General features: G+C 33.3%; 1 protein-coding gene across 1 annotated transcript; it reads left to right on the plus strand.

The window, feature by feature from the left end:
* Positions 1-551: 551 nt before the first annotated feature.
* On the plus strand, positions 552-26,307 carry LOC140435871 (uncharacterized). Its single transcript, XM_072524585.1, has 6 exons — positions 552-771; positions 19,539-20,341; positions 20,454-20,933; positions 21,097-21,499; positions 21,795-22,148; positions 26,102-26,307. Exons 1-6 carry the CDS (start codon positions 552-554, stop codon positions 26,305-26,307), a joined length of 2,466 nt encoding a protein of 821 aa, XP_072380686.1.
* Positions 26,308-26,524: the final 217 nt, after the last annotated feature.

Genomic DNA, 26,524 nt, shown 5'->3' on the forward strand with positions numbered 1-26,524 from the left:
ACGCCGGGCATACAGTTTCCAAAATTTGGCATGATATGACTGTAAAAACTCCTCGACAAGCATTTATAGAAGGTTTATCAACAGGATTACGAGCACCATCAGGCAAAGGTCAGCGTCTTATTGTAGCTCATATCGTTAGCGATACAGGTTTTCTGCAAAACAGTGCTCTCGTTTTTGTATCAAAGAAAACTGGCGACTATCATGAGGACATGGACGCTGCATGCTTTGAAAAATGGTTCGAAAACGTTCTTCAGCATATCGAACCTAATTCAGTGGTAGTATTAGACAATGCATCGTACCATAGCCGATTTGTTGAACGAATTCCTACTATGAGTGACAGAAAAGCAGTTTTACAAAATTGATTAAGGGAAAAATACATTCCATACGGCGAGGATATGGTTAAAATGGAGCTAATGACTATTATTAGACAACATCGTGGTACATATCGTCAACATGTAATAGATACAACGGCTAGACTTCATGGCATTACCGTCTTAAGACTACCACCTTATCATTGCGAATTAAACCCAATAGAATTAATTTGGGCACAAATGAAAGTATATGTAGCTCGGGAAAATGTCACTTTTAAAATTAGTGATGTCCAGCGCCTCTTGCAAGCCAGTTTGGACAATATACATTCAACTGATTGGAAGAATGCGATAAGTCATGTTATTAAAGTAGAAGCCGATATGAGGAGGTTGGACGCCATGGTGGATAATGTTGTTGAGCCTGTGATAATACATTTAGGATCAGTTCTGCAGAATCAATGGAGTAAGATGATTTGCAAAATTATGAGGTACATATCTTCTTCTTTTTTGTAGACTTGACTGTCTGTTTTTTGTTATCCACCTTGCATATCCGTCGTATATCTGCACTTCTAGCCCTAACCCATAATTTGTTACTATCGATTTTTCTAAAGGTTTTTATCTCTGCTGTTTCTAGCATTCTTTATGTCCTCTCTGTATCAGGTAGTGTTTCTGCCGCGTATGTACTTATTCGTCGGCTGACTCTTTTGTAAATTATGCCTTTATCATCCATACTGTTTAGAGCTTTCATAGCTAGATAGACGAGGTACATACGTGCTTTTAAAATTAATTGAACCAGTCGCATTTACCAGTGTTGTGAAAAAAACTTATTACTCTTATAGTAATACAATCTCATTTTGATTCGTCTTCTTAGTCAGAAACAGACTCTGAATGAATATTGCATTGTGGATTGGGCCTATGGGGACATCACATAAAAATAAAATGCACCGATAACTTTACCTCATGGGTGGTGTGGAAACAAGATAATTAGAGAGGTTTTAACTGCACCTCCTGAAATTATTAAAAAGTTGGTTCAGTTATGATTAATTGATTAGTTCTGCAAACACTAAAGATTTTATTGAGTAAATTCATGAAACAAAATAAAAAATCCTGAAAGTTAAAACATCTTAAGGCTTTTATAATTACAAAAAAAATCACAAATTCGGTTGCCTCTAAACTGGAGTCATTTTATCTTAAAGTTATCAGTTTCTTACATGGTTCAGTTGACTTTGGATATACTACAACAATGTGTTTATAAAAATTAGTATTTTAAAAATTGTAACCGCACTTTATGTATAATAAGTAGTCAATAGGTCTAAACATGATACTATGACTAACAAGATAGGATCTTCCCGTAGCACAAAATCGGTCGTGTTCGCGCATGCCGTCATAAAATTATTCAATTAGCAAAATAATAATATTAAATAAAGGTTTAATAATTACAGTAATCGTACACAAAAGGATATCTCCAAACTATTTATTAAAAATTATTTATTGACACATACAAAAATTGACATTACGAACGTGCAAGTCTCCAATTACGTCACGACTTATGCGCAATATCCATCTAGTTAGAATCTATGGAGAAGCTGTGAGCTGTGAGATTAACGTATGTACTAAAAACGGCGTAGGTAGGCGTGGCTAACTGTGATATCAATATGGCGGTGGGATCATGGCCGGACTCAATAATATTAAAACTACTATAAAAATATGACTAGTTATTCAGAAGATTTAATCATAATCTAAAAAAGTGCAATACATTTTTATTAAACTATGATTTATTTATCCCGCGGTAAACACTAAAAACACGATATATTATACATAAAGATAAATTAATACAGTCAAATACTATTAATTTATTCTCTGAAGTACGGGCCATTACTTTGTTTACATATTTGTATACTAACCTGTAGAACGTTATTCCTGAAGATTTTTTATTAACATTGCTTCTGCCACTGCAACAACGTTGAAAATAAGAAACCATTATTATGCACTATCAAAATATATTATTACAGTTTCTATAAAAGTATTATAAAACTAAAAATATTCGAAAAACGACAAACGTAAATAAACATATACGATATGTCAAAAGTGTCAAAACAATATGGCCGAAGTAAGGTCGTTTTAGTCACGTGATGCCCTTTCTATAGATTCTAACTCGATGGCAATATCTTATCTTCTTAATCATAGTATCATGGGTCTAAATTAGATATTATTTAGACGTCATTATTTATATAAAGTGACGTCACTTATATATAAAATTTCCAGAACGGCAACCCTTACGGAACTGCTCGATCTTTCATAGGCGTCAACATGGTGTAATAATCAGAAAAATAAAATTATTATTATATTGGAAATTTTAGAATTATATTGATTAAATAACCAAGAACATTTGTTATTATTAATAATATAAACTTTATGAAATAAGTCTTTAAGTCTAATATTCCACAAAATAATAATTTTAATTAAATAGATTAGACAATTGTACGCAACTGATACAGGCATACTTTAAATTTTATTGACAGTTCAGCGTGTGGCGAAACTGTATAAAGTGTTGCCGCTTTTTTAGAGTAAGAATTTTGTTTATGTTTTGATTTCTTGCACAATTTGATCATAATATAATATATATTAATAAATTGTATTTATAAATACATATTAAATTTGGATTAATAGTTTTAAAAACTAATTATTGTTGTGTATTGTGATTGTGCTATGCCAAAACAAATAAATAGTCTGTAGAAAGCTGAAAAGCTTTCATATAAGATAGATTATTTTAAACAAGAAATAATGACGGGACGTTTTTACTATTAAAGCCCTAAAAGAGGTAAGTCTAAAATTTAGAATATATAATTTTGTATTAAAATGTTTTCTAATAGATTTTAGTGTGTTGTAGTAGTATTAAAACTAAGTGTATTTACTGTTAATGTAATAGTTTGACAAATAGTTGACATTTTAAAAATTCCTCACTTACTAACTATTCTGATGTTTTGGCAAGGATGTGGGGTTCTGACGTCGTAAATCTTGAATGACTTGCAAGCATTTTTATATGAAAAATGCTATAAGTGACTACTTCTTCTTCTGGTGCCTATCCGTTACGAATGTTGGCAATCATTCTCTTGAAAAGCCCTGTAGTGGATGTCGTAAACCAGGTCCTCAAGTTCTTGAGCCAAGATATTCTTCTTCCGACGCCTCTTTTACCATTCACCTTTCCCTGCAAAATACATTTTAACAGGTTATATTTTGTTTCATTTATTGTGATGTGGCCCGAAAGATTCTAATTTTCTTCTTTTCACCGTGCACATTATTTCCTTCTCTTTATTAAGTTTTTGGAGTATTTTGACATTTGATATTTTGTCCATCCATGATATCTTAAGAATTCTTTTATATGTCCACATTTCGAACGCATCTAGTCTCTTCGTTGTTGCTTCCGTTAGAGTCCAGACTCTACTCCATATAATAAGATGGAGAATATATAACATCGGAGGAGTCTGAGTTTCAGTTCTAAATTCAAATTATTTTAAATTTTTTTATGCTACCTCCATCTCCATTGTGAGTCCCTAAAATTTGGGTTTTAGTTTAATTTAAAGTACTAAAGATAGCAGTGCCAAAGATTCAGGTATATATCATCCTGCCTACCAACTAAAACCACCCTCTCTTACTTGTGTGCATTTGACTGTCGCACGTACCGTACTCCGAAAGTGGGGTGGCCACTGTAAGACTGACAATACTCATTTTTTGGAACACTCCCTTCTCTTATCTAAATCTCATCTATTTTTCTGAAGCTATTTTCTTGTGGCATTTTAAAGTAATTACTATTTTAATGGGAATAGGCCATAATTGAAGGTTAAAATAAGTTTATTGACGTTTGACATTAATCCAACTTGTAAATACAATACATTTTAGAGGCGGCTATCACCGTATTCCCGTTCTTCTCCATCCTGCCGGTTTAAGACATGCTCCTCCTCCAAACCTTTCGATTCCATCGCTCTTCTAATTCCTTCATTCCATGAGCGTCAAGTTCTATCTCTTTTTTTTCTTCCAGAGGGCTTCCATTTGTGAAGTTTTTGAACCTCTTCTTTCTATTCTGTCAATGACCGTTTCTGTAGCATTCATGTTATTTCTTATAGATTCGTTGGTCTTCCTTTCCTGCCTTGATGTTCTAGCTCTTCTTCTCAAATAATCCATTTCAACTGCTAACAATCTTCTCTTCAGGTCTGCATTAATTGTCCATACTTCAGAGCCATAACAAAGAACTGATTCAACCATGGTTTGCCCTATTCTTTTTTTGTTCCTTTTGGAAATGTTGCGATCCCACCATAAGGAGTTCAGACATCCTACAATTTTACGTCCCTGATTAATTCGGTGTTTAATTTCGGTTTGTCCCAAGCCGTTCTTAGCAATAAGTGCACTTAAATATTTCAATTTTTCCACTTGTTTGATTTCCACGTACTCTATCAACACTTCAAATCTAACATCTGAATTGATAACTAAATATTCTGTTTTTTTATGCTGACTTGTAACCCTCATTTTACATGTTCTCTGTATAGACGCTTTATCATAAATTGTAGATCATAAGAATCTTGAGCTAGGACGACTTGGTCATCCGCAAAGTTCAGGGAGAACAGTACGTCATTTCCTATGGGGATTCCCATTCCCTGGCAGTGGACTAATGTCGAGTTGTTGTAAAGCTTGCCATAATTTAAGTCTTGGAACTGTATCATACGCCTTTTCTAGGTCGATGAAGGCTAGCTATAATTTCACTATTTGGGAGAGTGATTCATCGTTTAAACGCTGAATATCCTCAAATTTAAATGTACACAGCCGCCCTCGAAAACTACCCTTTTTTTCAATTGCAATTTGCATTTTCTCATAAGAAATTACACAATATATAAGTAGTATATTTATTTGTGCTTCTCTATAGAAAAATTGACCAGGAGTTGTCGTACAGTGTAGCCAATTCTTGTTCACAAGTAGTAATTATGGTCATACAAAACCTGCATTCTTCCACGCAGGGATTATTACCGTCATGAAAATACCAAAAAAACATGATTTTTTCAATAGTAAAAATTAAGCACAAAATTGTAATTAAATAAATTTTATTTATATGTTCCGTTTCGTTACATATTTAAATTTATAAAATAAGCCGATATATAAAATATAATTATTCCGATTTATAAAATAAGCCGGATAAAGTCGATTCCATCCTGATGATCTGCCATCAGTACATTTGGGATCCAAAATAAAGACCAAAAATAAAAACTAGGAGATGTTATAGACTTAATCATCCTAGCAAATGCAAAGCTGAACAACTTGAACTCAAAAAGGTAGAGTACCAAAGCATGTGAAGTGCTGTGGTAACTTCTTACAACAAAATTAACTTATGCTGATACTCGATAACTATAGCAGGTAGCTACAACAAATTTATAAGAATATCTAACATAAGAGCACTAAAAGGAGTTTAATGTGCCAGTAACTCTAACAACCATAGCAAAATAGTAAGAGTTAAGGTAGGAGTAATAACAAAACAGAACATCAAGAACGAGTAGACCAATTTCTGAAGAAACTGCAGATTTATAATTCGTTCTGATATTAATAAAAGAGAACAGGATAATTCCTAGTTCAATATACCAAAATATAGATAAGTGCCTAAGGAAAGAAGTGAAAATAACTATAAATGGTCATTTGTTGCCAAAATCTGAAATACTATCCATAACTGTACTCTAAACATGCTAGCTGTAAAGGGAGCAATCCATGACTTGAAAAAACTATATAAGTAAGAATAATAAATCAGCTAAGGAACAATTCTGTTATTAGACCAAAGTCTGAAAATATTAAGGATTAAAGCTAAATGTTCAAATCCTAATTAATATTAACGATAATTTACTATCTATGGAAGACGTTCTACTGCCTAGATAACTGTAAACTTGTCATGAAAATGGCGAATTCCGAAATTCATTGAACAACTGAGGCCTCTAATTGAACTAAAACTTCGAACCCACATATTCAGTCACATATACACAGGCAGAATAGTCTATATAATATAGAAGTGTACTAAAATTATGCATACTGATTATCTATATAAATTCCTAATGACATTAAAAAAAAACCATCCCACATAGCAAATCCAGATACATGTTCCTATATAACTTGATCATGACCAATAAACGGAATCAAATCCATAAAAAAAAATTACAACATTCTTTCCAACCTGGCAAAACAAGTAAGCAAAATGTGAACATAGGTTATACAACACATAAACATATAGCACAGTATAGTAGCATTACAATATTTAGTTCCATACCAGTGCAACATCTAATATAAGTAAACACTCTAATGGCCTTAATAATTTTAACTTATTATAACAGATACTAATCAAAATATAAGCTTGTAGATATATCAAATCTGGTGATTAATAACAAAAATCTAAGAAAATATCAAATCGTAACCAAACCAAGCCAAAACAATAACACTCATAGGAATAAGTTAACTTAATAGACATTAAGTTAATCTTCCTCTGAAGATGAAGATGTTGCCTCATCTGTTGTATTATCAGGGAGTAAATCCTTTATATGAAATTGACCAATTCGTCTATTTGTCGAATTGTCTTTTAATTCATATACTAAAGGAGATATTACCCTAACGACAGTACAGGGAACATATTTCTGACAAAACTTAGCAGAAATGGCATCACCTTTATTTGATTTTACAAAATTCCGTTTCAAAACTCGATCGCCCACAAAAAATCGCAAATCTCGTTTCCTCAAATTATACTGATGCTGATTTCTACGGTAAGAAGCTTTCAACTTCTTCCTAATGTCAGCGAATATTGGAGGTAAGTTTTGGAGATCTTCCATACGGTGAAGTTTCTAAGAAATTTGAGGAAGAGTTGTTGAATTTTCAGAAATTAAACCGAAATAATCACCTGACAATGGAACATGCCTACCAAAATTAACATAAGCTGGAGAGCACTGAGTGGTTTCATGAACAGAAGTTCAAATGGCTTGAGCAACTGAATGAATGTACTGATCCCAAGCTCTATGATCAGTGTAAGTGTAAGATCGAAGAGCAGTAACAATGCTACGATTTACACGTTCAGTGTGGTTAGCTTGCGGATGATAAGCTGCATTGTAGAATATCTTTTGGACCTTATATTTACTTAAAAGATCTTTAAAGGCTTTAGAAATAAATTGTGGACCATTATCACATGATACTATTTGGGGAATACCAAATAGTAAGAACACTTGCTCCTCTAAGAACTTCAAAATAGCTGGAGTTGTAGCCTTACGAAGAGGGCAAACTAAAGGAAATTTGGTGAAGTAATCTACAACTACCAAACAATACGTATTACCTGAATAACTACGTGGATACGGTCCAATAAGGTCTAAAGAGATCATTTGCCAAGGAAAATTAATGTTCCTAAACGAACCCATTAATCCAGCTTGAGGTAGGTTACTCGGCTTGCATGTTGCACAAACTCTACATCTAGAGATGTATTTCTTAACTGAGTTGCGCAGACCAGGCCAGTAATATAACTCAGCTATTTTACTAAATGTTTTATAAAAACCAAAGTGACCTGATGTCACATCATCATGAAAAGTTCTCAAGACTTCATCCCTATTTGCTGTTGGGACTACTATTTTCCAATCAGACATATTCGATAAAGATTCAACTGGACTGATTACATGTTTATACAGGATATTATTCTCTACCTTGAAATCAGGATATCTAGTAGGTTCTTGGGTGACATTATGAATCATCTTTCGATACCAATTATCTGGAGATAAAGTGGACAGATCTAAAAGATTGATATCGAATGTACGTGACAACGCATCTGCAACCACAACACCATTGGCTTTGCGATGAACAATATTATAATCAAAGACAGAAAGCCTACAAATCCAACGGGATAAACGTTGTGACGGATTTTTCATGGAATGTAACCATAATAAAGAACTATGATCTGTGATGATAGTAAACTTACGACCCTCAAGATAGTACCGAAAGGCATCAAGACCATGGATAATTGCAAGAAGTTCTCTCTCTGTGGTGGAATAATTTTTCTGTGCTTTATTGAGCTTTTTGCTGGTATAAGCTATTGGATGTTCCGAACCATCCTTCATTTGAAATAGTACACCACCTGAAGCAGTGTTGGAACAATCTGTCATGAGATAGAAATGCTCTTTAAAATTCGGAGATGTCATGACAGGTGCACTAGTAAGAGCTTCTTTTATACGCCGGAAAGCATCATCGGCTTCTGAAGTCCATGTAATAGTTTGGCCTTTTTTCCTATTTCTAAGGAGATCTGTAAGTGGGGATAACAAAGTAGAATAAGACGGCACAAACCGACGATAATATCCACACATGCCTAATATCCTACGGACTTGAGTAGTAGTCTTAGGTATAGGAAAATCTTTGATAGCTGTAACTTTATCAGGGTCAGTCCTTAAACCTTTACTATCGACTACATATCCTAAAAATTTAAGACTAGGACGACAAAACTGACATTTATCTAAATTAATAGTTAAATTAGCCTCTTTGAGACGTAAAAACAACTTATCCAAAATTTCCATATGAAGAGAAAAATCAGGAGTGACAACCAAAATGTCATCCAAATAATAAAAAACATAGGGCTCTAACTGAGGACCAATGACTAAGTCCATCAGACGACACATTGTCTGAGGAGCTGAAACAAGACCAAAAGGCATAGTGACAAACTGAAATAATCCTTTCCCACTAACTGCAAAAGCTGTATACTTTTTACTTTCCTCACTCAAAGGAATTTGTAAAAAAGCTTTAGATAGGTCGATAGAAGAAATATACGTAGCATTCTGGAGTTTACTTAGAATGACGTCTATTCGAGGAATAGGATAAGCATCCCGATTTGTAGTAATATTATTCAACTTTCGACCATCGAAGCAAACCCTAAAAGATCCATCCTTTTTCTTGGTTAACCACAAAGGACTACAGTAAGAAGACGTGGAAGGTTCAATGATCTTCAACTCTAACATGGAATCAATTTCCTTTTCCAAGTCAACTTGCCAAGCCTGAGGAATAGGATACTGATATTGTCTAAAAGGTGTGGTATCTCCCACCTCGATAGTGTGAGATATTAAGGATGTACGACCTAACTTGTCTTTCGACGAAAGAGTTATAAATTTAGAGATCATATTCTCTAATTGCCTTTGTTCGGAACTAGATAAACTAGTAAAATCCTGAATAGCACTAAGTAAGGATAGATTAAATTGAGAAATAGAAAAGGAAAAATTTGAGCAATTTAGTGTGCTATTAAAAACATTTAAGAAATCCATACCTAAAATTATGGAATTCTAAACTGAAGGAATGATATAGAATGTAATTTGCTTACATAAATCTGCTACTGTGATTTCGGTTTCGAATTTGCCTGTAATAGACTGAACTGTACCATCTGCAGTAGACACTTGCAGAGAAGAAATGGGCATAATGGAAACCTCAGCATTTTTCAGTAAAGCTAATGAATGTGAACCTATCACAGAAATGTTCGAGCCACTATCTAAAAGAGCTAAGCAAGATTGTCCTAAAATCTTAATAGGAAGATAAGGTCTATTATCATTATGTTTTCTCACTAATAACGAATTCAAATCAAAACAATTATTATCTGATTGATCAAAAATTTTAAATGGTACTAAACTAAACTTATTATCTCTACCTACACAATCAGAGGATGCAATAGGCAAACAAGAAGAATCAGAAATAAAAGAATCCTCCTGAATTGTGGTAGACTCTGGTATAGATACTGGAACTACTACACTGCTACTATTATGTTTATTACTTTATTACTAAAATTTGGGAAGATGTTTGGGGAAGATAATCTATGCGAATCAAATGTATTATATTGAGAAGTTACTTCTTGGAATGACTTGGTGTGGTGTGTGTTGGTTTTTTTTTAACAACCCCTTTCCCTTTCCGACTGGAAGGTGGGTTTGGGTGGTTTGACGTGGTTGGACCAGTGATTTCGTTTGATGTAACGGTTTGATTCCCTGATGGGGGTGTGGACGGAGAAACGCTCAGGGGACGGACCTCCGATCGTTCGTTTCCCGAACACCTAAAACAATTGCGTTTGAGGGTATTTTCTTTACCACAACCGTGGCAGAAAATACGGGTACGAGGGATGCCGCAATCATAAAAAGTATGGCCAGACTCACGACAATTCCAGCACACTACAGAACTTACAACTGAGATATTACGCTCAGGGCCCTTAGATTGCCAAGAACGGTGTCTAAAAGGATTTTGGTGACCGAAAGAGTCAGAAGAGTATTTGGAAGTGGTGGGAGGTTGAGAAGACCAAGATAAAGTTTCCTCCAAACGTTTACATTTCTCGGTGATGTCTGCTATACTGGTGATGTCTACTAAAGCTAATTGTTGGTGATAAAAAGGCAATAGACATTTCAGAATAATCTTAATTTTTGCAGAATCTGTTAGAGGAGTCTCAAGGCGACTACACATACCCAAAATGTTATTAATAAACATCGTAACAGACTCATTTGGCTTCTGTCTACGATTTTTGCTTTGGTCTAGAAGGTCATCTTGAAATGAATATGGAAGAAAATCAGATTTAAGTTTCTGAGCCAAATCAGACCAATGAGAAAAATTATTGCGGTTGTTTCTAAACCACGTAAAAGCTGTGCCTGTAAACAATTCAGCAGAAGCTGCAAAAAGATCATCTTCACTTACTCCTCTCGATACTCGAAGACATTCCACCCTATCCAAAAAAGAAATTACTTGGTCATAATGACCTTCACCAGAAAATGTAATGCCCCATTTATGTACCTGAACAGGTTTGGGGTGTAGAAATGAGTTAGCTGCTTGGACAGAAGAAATCGGAGTTGAAGTAGCAATTGGATTTACTCGTGAATCAAGTTCACCCTCTAGGCTAAGAATTCGGATTGAAATTGAGCGTTTATAAGATTGCTGCTCCTCATTCGAACACGACAATAAATGAACACGGCCTGAGACATGAGCTAGACGTGATATCAGCCTGGAGTATAGGCTATCTTGGACAGTCCCTCTAAAATCGGATATCCTTTTAGCCAAATCATCCACAGTCTCATCAATCTCTTCTTGCTGCTCTAGAAAAGGAATACTTGTGGCAGAAATTTGTCGAAAGCTTATGTTTCCTTCTTCTTGCCTTAAAGCTCCACGCAATAGTTTGCGTTTTAAATCCACATTGGAAGACTCATCAATATTGATGTCCCTAATCCTCAACTCATAATCCAATTCCTTCACTAACAAATGTTGTACCTTAAATGCAGACATTATGAAAACAAAAAAAAAAAAAAATAATAGATGACTAGATAGGATAGACAAAAGAAATAATGTACTAACACACCACAAAGTCAATCGAAGAATAATCTAAAGTTTCCAAAAAAAAGTATGAATATATATGTACCAACACACCACAAAATCAATCCAAGGAACTAAAGTTATCCAACAAATATATATATATATATATATATATATATATATATATATATATATATATATATATATATATACAATAGCACTAAAGGCCTTAGAGGCCCATGGCTTAAAAAGTTTGTTCTTTCTTCATTTTCGCTTTTCTTTATGTACTGAGATCTTCTCTGGCTCGATATGTGATTTTTCTCCATTCCTTCTTGTTATTCATTTTTCTTTTCTGGCCTTGTAGTCCAATTTCTTCCATATCTTTTTCTACCTCCTGATTCCATCTATTTTTTGGTCTTCCTTTTCTCTTTTTTAAAGTTATAGTGTAGTTCATTACCCTTTTTGAAGTCCTCGTGTTCGGCATCCTTTCTAGGTGACCTCGCCATCTTAGTCTCTGTGCCTTTATGACTCCTATTATGTTAGGTTGATTATATAATTTCCTTAACTCATCATTTGATCTTCTTATCCATAAACCGTCCCTTATTATTCCTCCATATATCTTCCTCAGGATTTTCCTTTCCCATATCTCCAGTAAATTTTGTTCATTTTTTGTCATTGTCCATGTCTCACTGCAGTACGTTACTATTGGTTGTATAGTTGTTTTGTATAACTGTATTTTTGCCTTTCTTGATAAAAACTTGCTTTTCAACATTCCACTAAGAGCATGTACACTTCTATTGCCTGCCATTATTCTAGCTTGTATTTCTTCTTTAATGTTAGGTTTGCGTGATATTATTGTACCTAGGTATGTAAATCTTTCTACCATTTCGAATTCGTATGATAATCTTTCTTCTACTTCTACTTTAAACTTTTGTCCATCCCTGAACTGATCATCTGTCCACTGCATACATTTTGTTTTAGTTTCATTTATGTAAAGTCCCATTTTCTTTGCTGCTTTTACTATTCTCTGTACTATCTCCTGTAGCTCTTTTTTTCCTCTTGCCAGCAACACTATATCATCCGCAAATGCCAAAACTTGGTGTCTTTTATGATATAGGAGTCCTTCTCTATTGATTTTCGCTTCTCGCATTATTTTTTCTAGGCATAAATTGAAGAGTAATGATGACAAAGGATCGCCCTGCCTTAATCCTTCGTTTACTATAAATTTGTCCGATACATGATTGTTTACTTTGACTCTGTTTTCTGTATTCTCTAAAGTAAGATGTATCATGTTACGCAACTTTCTGCTAACTCCCAGTTCCTCAAGGGTCTCTTTTAATTCCTTCCTTTTTATTCTATCGTATGCTTGCTGGAAGTCGATGAATAGCGCTATCGTTGGTAAGTTGTGTTCATAGCTTTCTGCTTGTAATTCTCTGATTATGAATACTTGGTCCGTTGTGCTTCTCCCTCGTCTAAATCCGCACTGGTATTCGCCTATTATATTTTCAACTTCTTTTTCTAGCTTATCTTTTATGGATTTTGATAGGATTTTATATACGGTATTTAGTAACGCTACTCCTCTGTAATTACTGCATTCTGTTTTGTCTCCTTTTTTGTGTAATGGGCAAATAATGGCTTCCTTCCAATCTTCGGGTATTCGTTCTTTTATCCATATCTGCTTTATGATCTTGTATATCCAATTATTTAGCAGTTTTCCACCATATTTCATCATCTCTGCTGTTATGTTATCGCTTCCAGGGGATTTGTTGTTTTTCAGATTTTTATGATTTCCTCGATTTGTTCTTTGCTGGGTGAATTATCTTCTATGTCTTCTAAGTGTTCGATTCTTGCTTCTGTTTCCACGCATTCTCTTTGGTTTGACTTATTATTGCCATTTAGTAATTCATCAAAATACTCTTTCCATCTTTCGGCAATTTCTGTTTCCCCGCTTATATTATCTCCTGCTTTGTTTTTGACGAATATGGGTTTTTGTTGGAAACCTTTTTTTTCATTTCTAGCACCTTGATATAGGTTTTTTATTTTTTTATTTCTGTAATTCTCTTCTATTTCTTTTAGCTTATTTTCTATGTGTTTTCTCTTCTTTTCTCTCAGCACTCTCTTTACTTTTTGTCTTTGCTCCCTATATCTATTCTTTGTCTCTGTTGTTTCTTTCGTGATCATTTCAATCCTTAATGATTTTCTTATTTCTATTTCTTTTTGGCACTCTATGTCGAACCAGTCTTTCCTCTTTTTATTCTCTTGTTTGTTACATTCTTTTGCTGCTTTGTTCATTATTTGCTTTATGTTTTCCCATTTGTTCTCAGTTTGCTCTTCTATTTGTATCTTTTTTAGTTCTCTTTCCATTGTTTTCTCGTATATTTCTTGCTCTTTCTTTGTTGCTAATCGAATTGGGTTATGTATACATTTCTTTTTTTTTTATTTTGTTTTTGTTTTCTGGTATCAGTTGCTTAATTTTGATGCCCACCATGTAATGATCTGAGTCGGCGTCTGGTCCTCTGTATGTTCTTATCTTCTTTATACATTGCTGTTCTTCTTTTTCGATGAGCACGTGGTCTATTTGGTTTTTAGTCTTTCTATCTGGCGATATCCAAGTTTCCTTGTGTATTTCTTTTCGTTCGAAATATGTGCTCATTATGATCATATTTTTTTCTCTTGCGAAATCTATCAGGAATTGTCCGTTCTCATTAGTTTCATTGTGTTTACTATATTTTCCTATTGTCGGTCTAAATACTTCTTCCTTCCCTATTTTGGCATTTGCGTCGCCTAGAATAATTTTCATATCATATCTGGGTATATTTTCGATTGTTCTGTTTAATTCATTGTAGAAACATTCTTTGACATCATTATCTTTTTCTTCTGAAGGCGCGTGAATATTTATGAGGGTGATTTTTTGGTATTTTCCCTTGAACCTGATACTACATATGCGGTCTGTCACTGGTTTAAACTCTACTAGTGCTTCTTTTAGCTCTTTTCTTATCATAAAACCTGTGCCTAACGTTCGATTCTTTCCACCGCTGTTAAAAAACATTGTATCTTCTATTTCTAATATATCATTTCCCAGTTGTTTCGTCTCCTGTAAAGCTACTATGTCAAAATGGAACTTTTCGATTTCTCTCGCTAAGTGTTTAAGTTTGCCTTCTCCATATGTGCCTCTTACATTCCATGTTCCCAAAAGTAAGTGTTCTTTTCGTACACAACAAATATATATCTATATATAATTAAGTGTTTAAAAAGAATTAAGTAAAGTTAAGTTAAATATTTAAAGTTGAATCCTTGAAGCAACACACAATGGTTTCAACAAGTATATGGTTAACAAATAATTGAATATAAAAAACCCACCAATATTGGCTAATATATATATATATATATATATATATATATATATATATATATATATATATATAAATAGTAATATCTAAATTATTAAATTTTATAGTTCAATAATAGTAAAATAACTAGGTGAGGGTTTAAATATGAATGTAAGTAACCTACAGCAATACAAGTATACCTATAAATGTACATCTAATAAGGAAAAATAAATAAATAAAGAAGTTAAAAAAAATTGAACAAAGAGCAACAGGAGCAAATTAGAAATAATAAAGAATATTTTGCAAAGAGAAATATACTACAGAATGTACGGTCTGAACTGAAAATAGGCACCACGTTGGGCTCGCCAATGTAACAAAAATTAAGTTAATGTAACAAATATTGTGCTAGAGGAGTCTGGGTGACGCTATCCAGTGTAGCAAAAGGGTAAACTCTAAAATGTACCTTGATACACCAACGAACTAATATGTGGAATAACAGAAGATGGAAGGGATTAGATAGAAATAAATTATGTAAAAGAAATAAATAAAGAGTAACTATGAATTTTAAATTATAGCAGAAATAAGTGTTGGCTAGCGACTATGCAGGAGAATGACCACTTGACACTCAAAGAAGGATTCGGCCAATTTGCATGCCCTACAGAGACCGTAAGATATAAGAACTAATGACAAGAAAACCACCAAGAAATAAACAGATGAAAAGTAAAAGTTGCTCTAGTGAATGCTTGGGCGCCAGGAAGTTAAATGTTTTCTTCCGAGATATCTTGTATTGCTGAAATATGAAAGATAGGTACTAATTGAAATATTAAATTTTAACCACACCTTTAATAATTACCAAACTTAGGTACAAACTATTTTAAATGCTTATATACTAAACCACCACCTCTTATATACAGTTAACTATAGCTATATTTACAGTAAAATTCCTGAATATAATTATAAAACAATTTACCCCTGATATTCCCCTTAAAATTTCAAATTGTGACAAAGATTATATCCAATAATAATGTATAAATAATAAATATAAATATATACTACTCACTAATAGTTAGTTTTCGTTCAAAAATTGTTTAGGTTGTTAAGTAAAAATTCTCCGGGATATGTGTGCACACAATAACCTAACAAAGAGAAATTCAAGGGAGAGTTATAACCTCATCCCTTGGTAGACAATAAATAATTAAATTAAGTTACAATGATTAATGTTTTTTAAAAAAAAATTGAAGATATTTATTATTAAGGATAGTTTTCTTTTATTAAAAATAGGACCAAAAGTTAAAACCTTGAAGAGGACATAGCAAAACTTATTTAAAGTAATTGAATGATAAACAAAAATAAGTCAGTTCTTCCTGCCGGTTTCCGTAGGTTTCCCTCGAAGATGATCCGGTGGAGAACTGGACTCAGGTGGTAACAAGATACCAAACCTGTATTCCCTGGATCAGGTACTATTGGACAAATAATTCAATTTAAAATTCTTCTTAATTTCCCATAAAAAACCAACTTGAACTTCTTCCCCTTGTCCTAAGTAAGGATAACCCCAAAACTAAAAAAAATTCTTCCCCTGACTTGTAACTGGATTCTTGAGTAGGCTAAAAGGAATAGTTGTGTTACTCCATGTTTTGTACATACAAAAGGTAAGGAAAACACAAGGGTTATCAATCTTGAAAGGCGATACAAAAAATGTCAGCAAGTGACCTTAATTGAAATAAAAACCTTAATGGTTTTCGGTAAATAGTGACCTTCGAATGGTGTGACAATGTTTTTATAATGTATGGATATATTAAATAGATAATTTTAACGGAAAACATGATCTTTATATATTATAGAATAGGAAAAAAAAAGAAATATTAGCCGGTTTAAATGGTATGAAATTGAAATACATAATTGTTTACTTTAACTCTTGAAAGGAAATAAAAATTTGAGATAGATATAGAATCTAATACTTATAATTTATTTAGGTATAAAACTTTTCCTTAATGAAATAAGGTGAAATATAACATGTATCAAATATATGAAATACCTATCAAAGACGAAAAAATAGGTCTGAATTTTACTAACAATGGCGGATGATATGAAGGATTTTTCCTTATAATTTATTTGTAATTTTATCTTACCGGCTAGGGTGATCCAACTGAAAACATCCTCGTACAAAACAACAAAATAACTCAAATGGTTTCCTCCAAAATAAACAGCTCTTCACAATAAAAAATAAACTTAAACTAAATTCGGGAAAAATGTGCCACTTCCAGCCGCATCTACCCTGATTGAATCGATGTTTCTTCAATCACATCCAGTTAACAAGTGATTCTACAAGCTGTCGGTTGGATGAACTTTCAGAATTTTACCACTGAGGGCGCAGTTTAATGCCAACCTCAGAAAATAAAATTTACTGGGAGTTATTTAAATATTTAGTTTAAGAATATTTCAATATGAATTTAATTTAGAATTAAATTAAAAGATTCCAGTCACAAAAAAAGGTAAACGATTATTTAAGTAACGGACTCGTTACAAGCTCTTTCGTTCTTCAACTATGGAAAACGGATGAAACGAGTCTTTGCATAGGTTTAGTAAATTTATATCTATTTGTTTCTTTTGTTCTAAACTAATATTTTTATTATTGGAAGTATCCATCACCTTCGAAAATTCAGATCAATCGCAAATCGAAACTCATTGATTAATCAGAATACCTAGTTATTTTATTTTCAACGTCAACCGATAGCCCGACTGTCCACTGTCCCAAAAGAGTCGCATGTTATTTTTAGTTTTGTAGTAGTCTCTCAGATAAACTAATCGTTATCGTCGACGTAAAGTGTTCGTTGCTCCTCTGTTTAGGTCTACATAAAACGTAGTTTTTTTTAATCAACCATCAACTAGTTGGCTTACCAGTGAGAAACCGTAGATTCGTAAAGGACAAATAATGATTTAAAATGCAGGGATTTTCTGATAAAAATAAAGGTAAAAAAACAAAAGAAAGAGTTACGAAGCTGGTTACTTCTATAAAAAAAGAAAAAGAAGATTGTACTATTGAAAATCAAACAGCACAAGAAAAAGAAACTGATAGAGATGCCTTAAGTCCATGGTGTATTTTTGATGAATTAATTGGACATGACTCATCTAAACATACACCTGTATCGAGAGATATAAAAGAAGTCGACATGTATTTCTCTGGTGATATATTACCCACAAAAAATTTTGAACGGAGATTGGAACTGTCCATTACAGAGGTGGAAAAACTATCGCCATGTATATCCTAACTTAACCACTATATTCATAAATTATTGTAGTATTGTAACAAAATCTGTTCCTTGTCAACACATGTTCAAAATCTGGTTTAATTTTAAATAAAAGAAAAACACGGTTAACAAGAAAAGTGGAAAAACTTATGTTTTTAAATGTCAATGTAGACGATTCGCGATTTAATAATGTGTAATGTAAATGTAACTACTATTTACTATTTGTATTGTTTAATTTATTTTTCAAGTTATAATAAATATATCCTTCGTTAGTTTCTTTCACTTCAATACTTATACACATAAACGATAATAGCCAATATGTTTGTTTGTGTACTCGCTTATTTGAAACAATCAACAAGTTACTAGTTTACGAAAAACGGTTCCGATAAAAATGTCAACGACCCACCTCTAGTTAATCAGGTATAAGATGGATCGGAGCCAGAGATATGTAAAATATCTCCGATCGGAACTAATCGTCTCACTAATGGGCAATTCGCATCTATTAGAAATAAGGAGGGGAGACCAAGGGGAAATATGATTGTTATCTTTGTCTATTCGCTGAAAATATGATTTTATATCTGTGTTAGATATCCTGTTAAATTTTACCATACCGACCATAAACTTTTACCTATACTGTATATACAATAATCGTTATAAGTACATTCGGTATCTTCTTTGTCATCATGGATTTGTCCATATTTTTTACATTTAATTATTGTGCTTTTGCAGTATTTAGCTGTATGACCATACCGGAGACACTAAAACACTGCACGATCGGGTAAATGTAAAAGGTTCAACAATAAATCTTAGTAAATTAATCTTAACAAATTGTGGCAGGTTATTTCCTATAAATGTTAAAACGAACATTTGTCTTGGTATAAACTGTACCTCATTATCAGAATCAATAATTTTACGTTTCATTCTTTTACCGTCAACAACTTTTTTGTCGATTTCAATATTTTCTAATATGTATTTTTCGTCCAAAAAGGTATCCACTTCTCTAATAATAGCTTTTTTATGAAAGAAGTTAGAAATATAAGAAACTGTTTAACTATGTATTACTAAACCGAACATAGCCGTTATACGTGTGGTGTCAACTGTCAAGGTTAATGTCATCTATCAAAATATCATCTGTTAAAATATAAGTTTGTATTTAGGTTCCAATAAACGATTATAAAGCTTATCCAATTATTAAAATATCCTAATATATGTGGATACATTAATTTTAAACATGGCACAGTCACACATGCATGGATCTGTAAAATTGCCTTCAGATTTCGACTTACAGGGGCAGAATGCCGCTACCACATGAAAGTTTTGGAAGATCTCATTTGAAGATTATCTAGTAGCCACAGGGAAAGATCAGTCTACCGATAATATAAAGCTGGCAATTGTCAGAAATATAATAGGAGCCGAGTCCGCTAGAATAATGTGCACAATTGCAATCTCTGATGGAACCGCTGAGCCCTACAAATACATGATGGAACAGCTAGAGGTATATGTTAATCCAAGAGCCAATAAAGTGTTTGAAAGGTACAAGTTTTTAAGCAGAAACCAAACAGAGGGCGAACCTTTTGAGTATTACCTCACTGAAGTAAAGCACCTGGTGAAATCTTGTAATTTTAATGTAACTGACCCAGATGAAACAACTGAGGAAAAAGCTCTAAGAGACAGAATTGTCATGGGCATTCGTGATACAGTCACAACAGAAGCTCTACTAAGAATAGACATAAATAAAGCCATAGAAATTTGCCGTGCAAGTAAAATCAGTAAGAAGCAGAACAAAATGTTTGCAGAAGAGAGCATCGCAGAAATTCATGCTATCAAGAGGTTTCCCAAGGATAAACATACATCGCATACAAGCAGAAAACAGCAAGACAAATTTAAATGTAGGCGCTGTCAAACAATGCACGGGCCAAGGAAGTATCCAGCATTTGGAAAATCATGCTCACGGTGTGGAATCTTGAACCACTTTGCAGTTGCTTGTAGAGTAAGAAATGTAGAAAATGTGGACAACCAAGAGAAATCTGACAGTGATAGTGATAGTTGTTCTAGTTTAGAGATAAATAATGTTAATGTTTCAGATCAGTTACGGGATCTTTGGGATGAGATTGTTGAAGTAGAGAATTCCAAATTTAAAGTAAAGCTAGACACAGACACTGCTAGACACTGAAATTTCAGTAATACCAAACAAAATTTTTAAAAGGATTGACAAGCAGTTTAAGGTATGTAAAAATAAATTTATTGTAAAGGGTTTTGAAGGCACTCAGGCAAAAACTGTTGGTACTGTAAGCCTTCATTGTAAGTATAAGAACAAAAATATATATGAAAACTTTGTAATTGTTGAAGGAGCTAACAAAATTTTGCTGAGTGGGCAGGCTTGTGTTGATCTTGGTCTTTTAAAACGAATAAACAGGGTAAATATTAAAAAATGTAACAACAATGTTGAGAAAGATCAATTCATAGCAGAGCATCATGAAATATTTTTTGGCTATGGAAGATTTGAAGGGACTACAAAAAATTTCGAAGCAGTCAGTTATCCACCTACAAAGGTTCCATTCGCCATAAAAGATGCTCTAAAAAACGAGCTTGACAGGCTAGTGCAGAGGAAAGCCATAGTAAAAGTGAATGAAATAGACCCTCGTGACAGCATAAACCGTATAGTAATTGTTGAAAAAAGTAATGGTACATTGAGATTATCTTTAGATCCACAAAACCTTAATGATCAAATTGTACGAAAACCACAACCAGTCAAGACCATTAAAGAAGTGTGCTCCATTATAATCGGAAAAAAAAATTCACTGTATTTGATTTGGCTGAAGGGTACCACCACTTAGAATTAGATGAGAACTCCTCTTGGAAATGTAGTTTTGCTACACCTTTTGGTATCTACAGATATGTGGTTCTGGCGGCGCCAAATTCAATAAAGAAAAATTCCAATACTGCCAGAGGCAAGTAAAATTTATGGGACAAGTATTCTCAGAGAAAGATATGGAAATAGACCCAGATAGAGTTGAATCTCTTTGTAAATTGGAAAGACCAAAAGACAAAACTGAACTTCAAAGAATAATTGGAAGCTTTAATTATATTAGAAAATATATCCCGAACATGGTAGAGCATATTAAACCTTTATGTGAACTTTTAAAATCTGACGTAGAATTTAAATGGCTGCCATTACAACAAAGGTGTTTTGAAAACTTAACAGAAATAATTACTAAATCTCCTGCATTAACGCCATTTGACCCAAAGAGGAAGATTATACTACAATGTGATACCTCCAAGAATGGATTAGGTTGCTGTATGTTCCAAGAACATGAGAATAAAATTTTAAAACTGGTACTTAGCTTGTGCTTCTCGAAATATGAATGATCACGAAATGAACTACAGCCAAACAGAGAAAGAACTTTTATCAATTCATTATAGCACCCAAAAGTTCCATGATTTCATTTATAAATCTATTGTTGATGTACAGACAGACCATAAACCAATTATATCTATTATGGCAAAACCTATATGTAAAATTGGATCTGTGAGATTACAACGATTAAGGTTGAAACTTCTGAAGTATTCCTTAAATACATTATATGTTTTAGGTAAAAATATCCATTTCGCAGACATGTTGTCACGTGCTAGTTTAAAAGTGCAGGAAAATGACCCTGAAATGATTGAAATGGTACATTCTGTGAGCAAACATCTACCAATGAGTATTGAGAAACGATCTGAATTAAGAGAATTCACGAGTAAGGATGAAATACTTTCAAAATTTTTTGACTACTACTTCAATGGATGGCCAAAAGAGAATATGCTACCAGCAAATTGCAAACCATACTATAAGCTAAAAGATAACATCTTTGTTGAAGCTGGTATAGTCTTCCTTGAGGACAAAATTATAGTTCCTACAGCTCTGAGAAAGAATTACATGACAATAATGCATAAGGGACACCTAGGTATAAGCAAAACCATAAATAAGGCAAGAAAAATATTTTATTGGCCCCACCTTAATGACAACATCACAACATTCATAAAAGAATGTAGGACATGTGAAAAGTAAAAAATTAATTAAAATCCTTTGTAAAAGGTATATATTTAAAAACCCAAACGGGCTATGTTAGACAAAACGTTTTCGAAATCCATCATTCCATCATCAGTGTCTAGGAGTACATGAATGTAGCTCATGTACTCCTAGACACTGATGATGGAATGATGGATTCCGAAAACGTTTTGTCTAACATAGCCCGTTTGGGTTTTTAAATATATACCTTTTACAAAGGATTTTAATTAATTTTTTAATATATGGTATACAGCCAACTACAGGAACGTAGATTCCTTGTGGATGTGAAAAGTACTTACCCAAGAATTTCAAGGAACCCATTCCTTGGGTCCATCCATTACCTCATTCTGTTCCTAAGTTAGGATTTAATAAAGTTGCCTCTGATATAGTGGAGTTCGGCGCTAAATATTATCTTGTAACCATAGACTATCTTTCCCATTGGATAGATCTTGCCATTTTAAAAGATAAGACTTCAAATTCTGTAATCAGTGCATTTCAAGATCTGTTCAGTAAATTTGGATACCCACAGTTTTTAATTGCTGACAACTTACCCTTTGTGTTACAGAAATGTTTGAATTGTTACCGTGAAAAAGATATAACTATTGCAAAATGTACTCCAGAGTGGCACCAAAGTAATGGTCTTGCAGAAAACGCTGTCAGCATCTCAAAACAAATATTAAGGAAAAGTGTAGAAACAAACACTGATTTTCGTGAATCTGTAATGGAATATAACAATACAGGAATTATTGCACTGCATGCCTCTCCAGCCCTGATTCTTCAAAGCAGGACTTTATGGACTCAACTACCCATATCAATCAACAACATGCAGCCTCAAGAGTCCACTGCTGAACATAGGCCTCTTCCTCATGTTTCCAACCCCGTCTATCTTGCGCCGCTCTTATCCAGTTTTTATTGAGTCTTCTTAAATCGCCAGTCCATCTTGTAGGTGGTAGACCGACGCTTCTCTTGTCTTCCCTTGGCCTCCATTCCAATAACCTCTTTGTCCATCGCCCATCTGTTATTCTGGCTATGTGTCCCGCCCATCTCCATTTTAGTCTGGCTATCTTCTCGATGATGTCAGTCACTCCGGTTACTCCGGAAACCGGAGTGACGGAGTGACAACTACCCATAACTAGTAAACAATTAGAACCTCAGATACAGAAAATAACATATGGATTGCTGTGCAAACAACAAGGGAAGGTGAAAATACATTATGATAAAACTGCACTCAGCAGTAACTGAGTTTAAAAAGGGTGATAAGGTAGTAGTGAAAAGTAGAAGGGATGAAATATGACACAAAGCAGTGGTTATTGAAAAAGCTAAGGGGCCAAGATCATACTGGGTCAGAAAAGAGTATAACAATAGAATAGTTAGGCGCAATACAAACCAAATGAAACACTCTATAACAAAATCCCAAGCTAGTGAGCTGCTACTAGAACCTGAGTTTTACCCTGACTTAGCTCAAGCCAATAATCTATATGCCCAAAAGCAAAACACTGTGGTAAGACATAAACAAAATAATGTACATAAACAGAACAATGTAAACACACCCAAATGGGAGTGACATAACAAAAAATAGACAGAATCATGACCACCATCACGAACCTCACAGTACTGCCAACTTAGAAATTGTTAAGCCCCCAAAAACATCTATAAATACTTCAAACAATCATAGCCCCAAAAGGACCAACAGCTCAAAATCAGGTCGTCTAATCAAACCTCCCCCCACCCCCCATAGAATGGACCTTTGAGGGGAAGGTGTTTAACTATGTATTACTAAACCGAACATAGCCGTTAGACGTGTGGTGTCAACTGTCAAGGTTAATGTAATCTATCAAAATATCGTCTGTCAAAATATAAGTTTGTATTTAGGTTCCAATAAACGATTATAAAGCTTATCCAATTATTAAAATATCCTAATATATGTGCATACATTAATTTTAAACAGAAACTAAATTATTATCTTTAATCAATTGATGTCCTATAATGGAATTTGCAATACCTTTTATATGTTTTAAAGATAATTTTTACTTTGTTTCTACCAACTAACTTAATTACTTAATATCGATAGTGTCTTTTTTGAAGATTGAATTTTTAAATAAATAATGAATAACTTTCACGGCTGATAAAATCCACTATTTAAATCACAAGGTTGTTCGAATTCGTTAGTCAAGGTGGGTGGACGTATTCAAGTTTTGTGAATTAGCTGGTAATTGATTCTTGTAAAACATAAGTGTAATTAGTTGTTAGTTTTGGTAGGTATTGATATTTACGGAAAGCATATTAGAGTTTTTTAAGGCGTAAGTAATCTCAGAAAAAACGGGCGGCGATAAGCCGCCCGATGAAAAAAACACGTTTAATAAAAGTGATAGTGATAATAGCAGGAATGTTCAACAAATAGATATGAATAACAGTTACAGACCAGGAGATAATGGTCCATTTTATGTGTTTGTTGAACACAAAAATAACAATTTAGGGAGACTTTTTCCAATTAAAATAGGGCACTTTCTCCTTAAAGATGAAACTTAAAAAAAAGATGTAATATATATTAAACCGGTAGGAGTTAATAGGGTAAAGGTTATTTTTAATACCTTAGAAATAGCCAATAGCTTAGTTAACCACGAAGTTATATTAAAAAACGAGTTAATAGCATGTATACCTAAATTCTACACTCACAAAAAAGGAGTTGTCAGGATGGTAGATACTTTCTTTTCTGAAGAATATTTATTAACGGCTATCAAATCAAACAAACAGGTATCAAGTGTCAATCGTATGAAAAGGAAAATTATAGACTCTGATGGAAACGTAGTTTTGGTAAATAGACAAATGATAATAGTAGAATTTTTAGGAAATGAAATGTACAGTTGTACGTTGTACAGTGTTTCAAATGTCTGAGATATGGCCACTCAGCTAGACAATGTAAATCAAAAAATGAGAGATGCCAAAAGTGTGCAGATACAAGTCATACAAAAGAAGATTGTAAAGAAAATAATTTGTGTATTTATTGTAATAATAACGACCACTTCTCAATTGCACCAATTTGTCCTGTATATGCAAAGCAAAAGGGGATAAAACAAGTTATGTCAGTTGAAAACTTATATATATATATATATATATATATATATATATATATATATATATATATATATATATATATATATATAATAATCCATCATATGCGAAAGTGGCTACGAATAACCGATTCTCTTCTCTATTTTAAACAACGATAACAATTTTCCAACTTTACCGAATACTTCTGGCGACAGTCCATTATCTAATACTACTTTTAAAAAACCAAAACCAGCTTCTAAAGTGAATACTATTAAAACTATTAAACGAACACACCCAACCTCTCCTACACCAGATACGATGCCTGTAAAAAAATCTTTTAAACCTAACACCTACAGAGAAGAATTTATGGACTATAAAGAGAAAACTATAATGCGCAATGTAGCTGATCTGATACAACTGTATTAAAACTCACTTGATTTATTTGTGTATACAAATATGTCTCCGCTGCACATTGTAGACGTTCAGGTACACCTTTATGCAGCTCTTCAACAAGAAACTGTATTTTTATTATCGTTGCGCGTTCAAACTTTTGGCGCATTCCACTACCGTTGTCGGCTTGTGTTGCACGTGGTGATTCTTTAGTGAAGAATTTTATAATTTGTAATTATTTTCGTTGATTTTTTTCTAAATTTTTGGACGATTCAAGTGCTATAAGGTTTGTATTTAAAAATCAAAGTCATACATTATTCAAATAATATACTTTTTTCATTGTACATCCCTTTAAAATAGACGTATCAGATCTGATACATTATGCTTGAATGTAAATTTTATTTGCAGCGCCAATTTCATTCAAAATGATGCGGAAGTTCGATATAAAGAAGATTCTCAGTGAGAAAGAATTGGAAGAAATTGCTGAACACTTTTTCGATAGTGAAGACGACTTAGATGATCCAGATTTTAATGAAGATGACTTAGGTGAGTTGAATGATAATGACTTACTTTCTCTACCAATTGAAATGGAAGATTTTACAAGATGTCGTTAATGATGATATGCGAGTAGAGGAAGAAGAATATGTCGAAAATGATGAAATTCCAGAACTAGTTCCAGAAGTTCCTAAATTTGATAAGGCAGTGTATAAAAATATTTTATGGCGTAAGAAAAATCTAATTCCAAACGAGGATGCCTTTAAATTCAGAGGTAATACGGAGTTACCAAATACCATAAGTGATCTTGAAACACCATTCTCATTCTTCCAGTAT

This window comes from Diabrotica undecimpunctata, chromosome 3 (assembly GCF_040954645.1).
Source record: "Diabrotica undecimpunctata isolate CICGRU chromosome 3, icDiaUnde3, whole genome shotgun sequence".
Lineage (NCBI taxonomy): Eukaryota > Metazoa > Arthropoda > Insecta > Coleoptera > Chrysomelidae > Diabrotica > Diabrotica undecimpunctata.

Bases quoted from the DNA above. Each gene is read 5' to 3' on its own strand.
- LOC140435871 (XM_072524585.1), top strand. From the start codon at position 552: ATGAAAGTATATGTAGCTCGGGAAAATGTCACTTTTAAAATTAGTGAT. The intron at 20,934-21,096 runs GTACGAAAACCA...TGGTATCTACAG, and splicing joins AAAACCTTAATGATCAAATT to ATATGTGGTTCTGGCGGCGC. The intron at 21,500-21,794 runs GTATGTTCCAAG...TATATGTTTTAG, and splicing joins CAAGAATGGATTAGGTTGCT to GTAAAAATATCCATTTCGCA.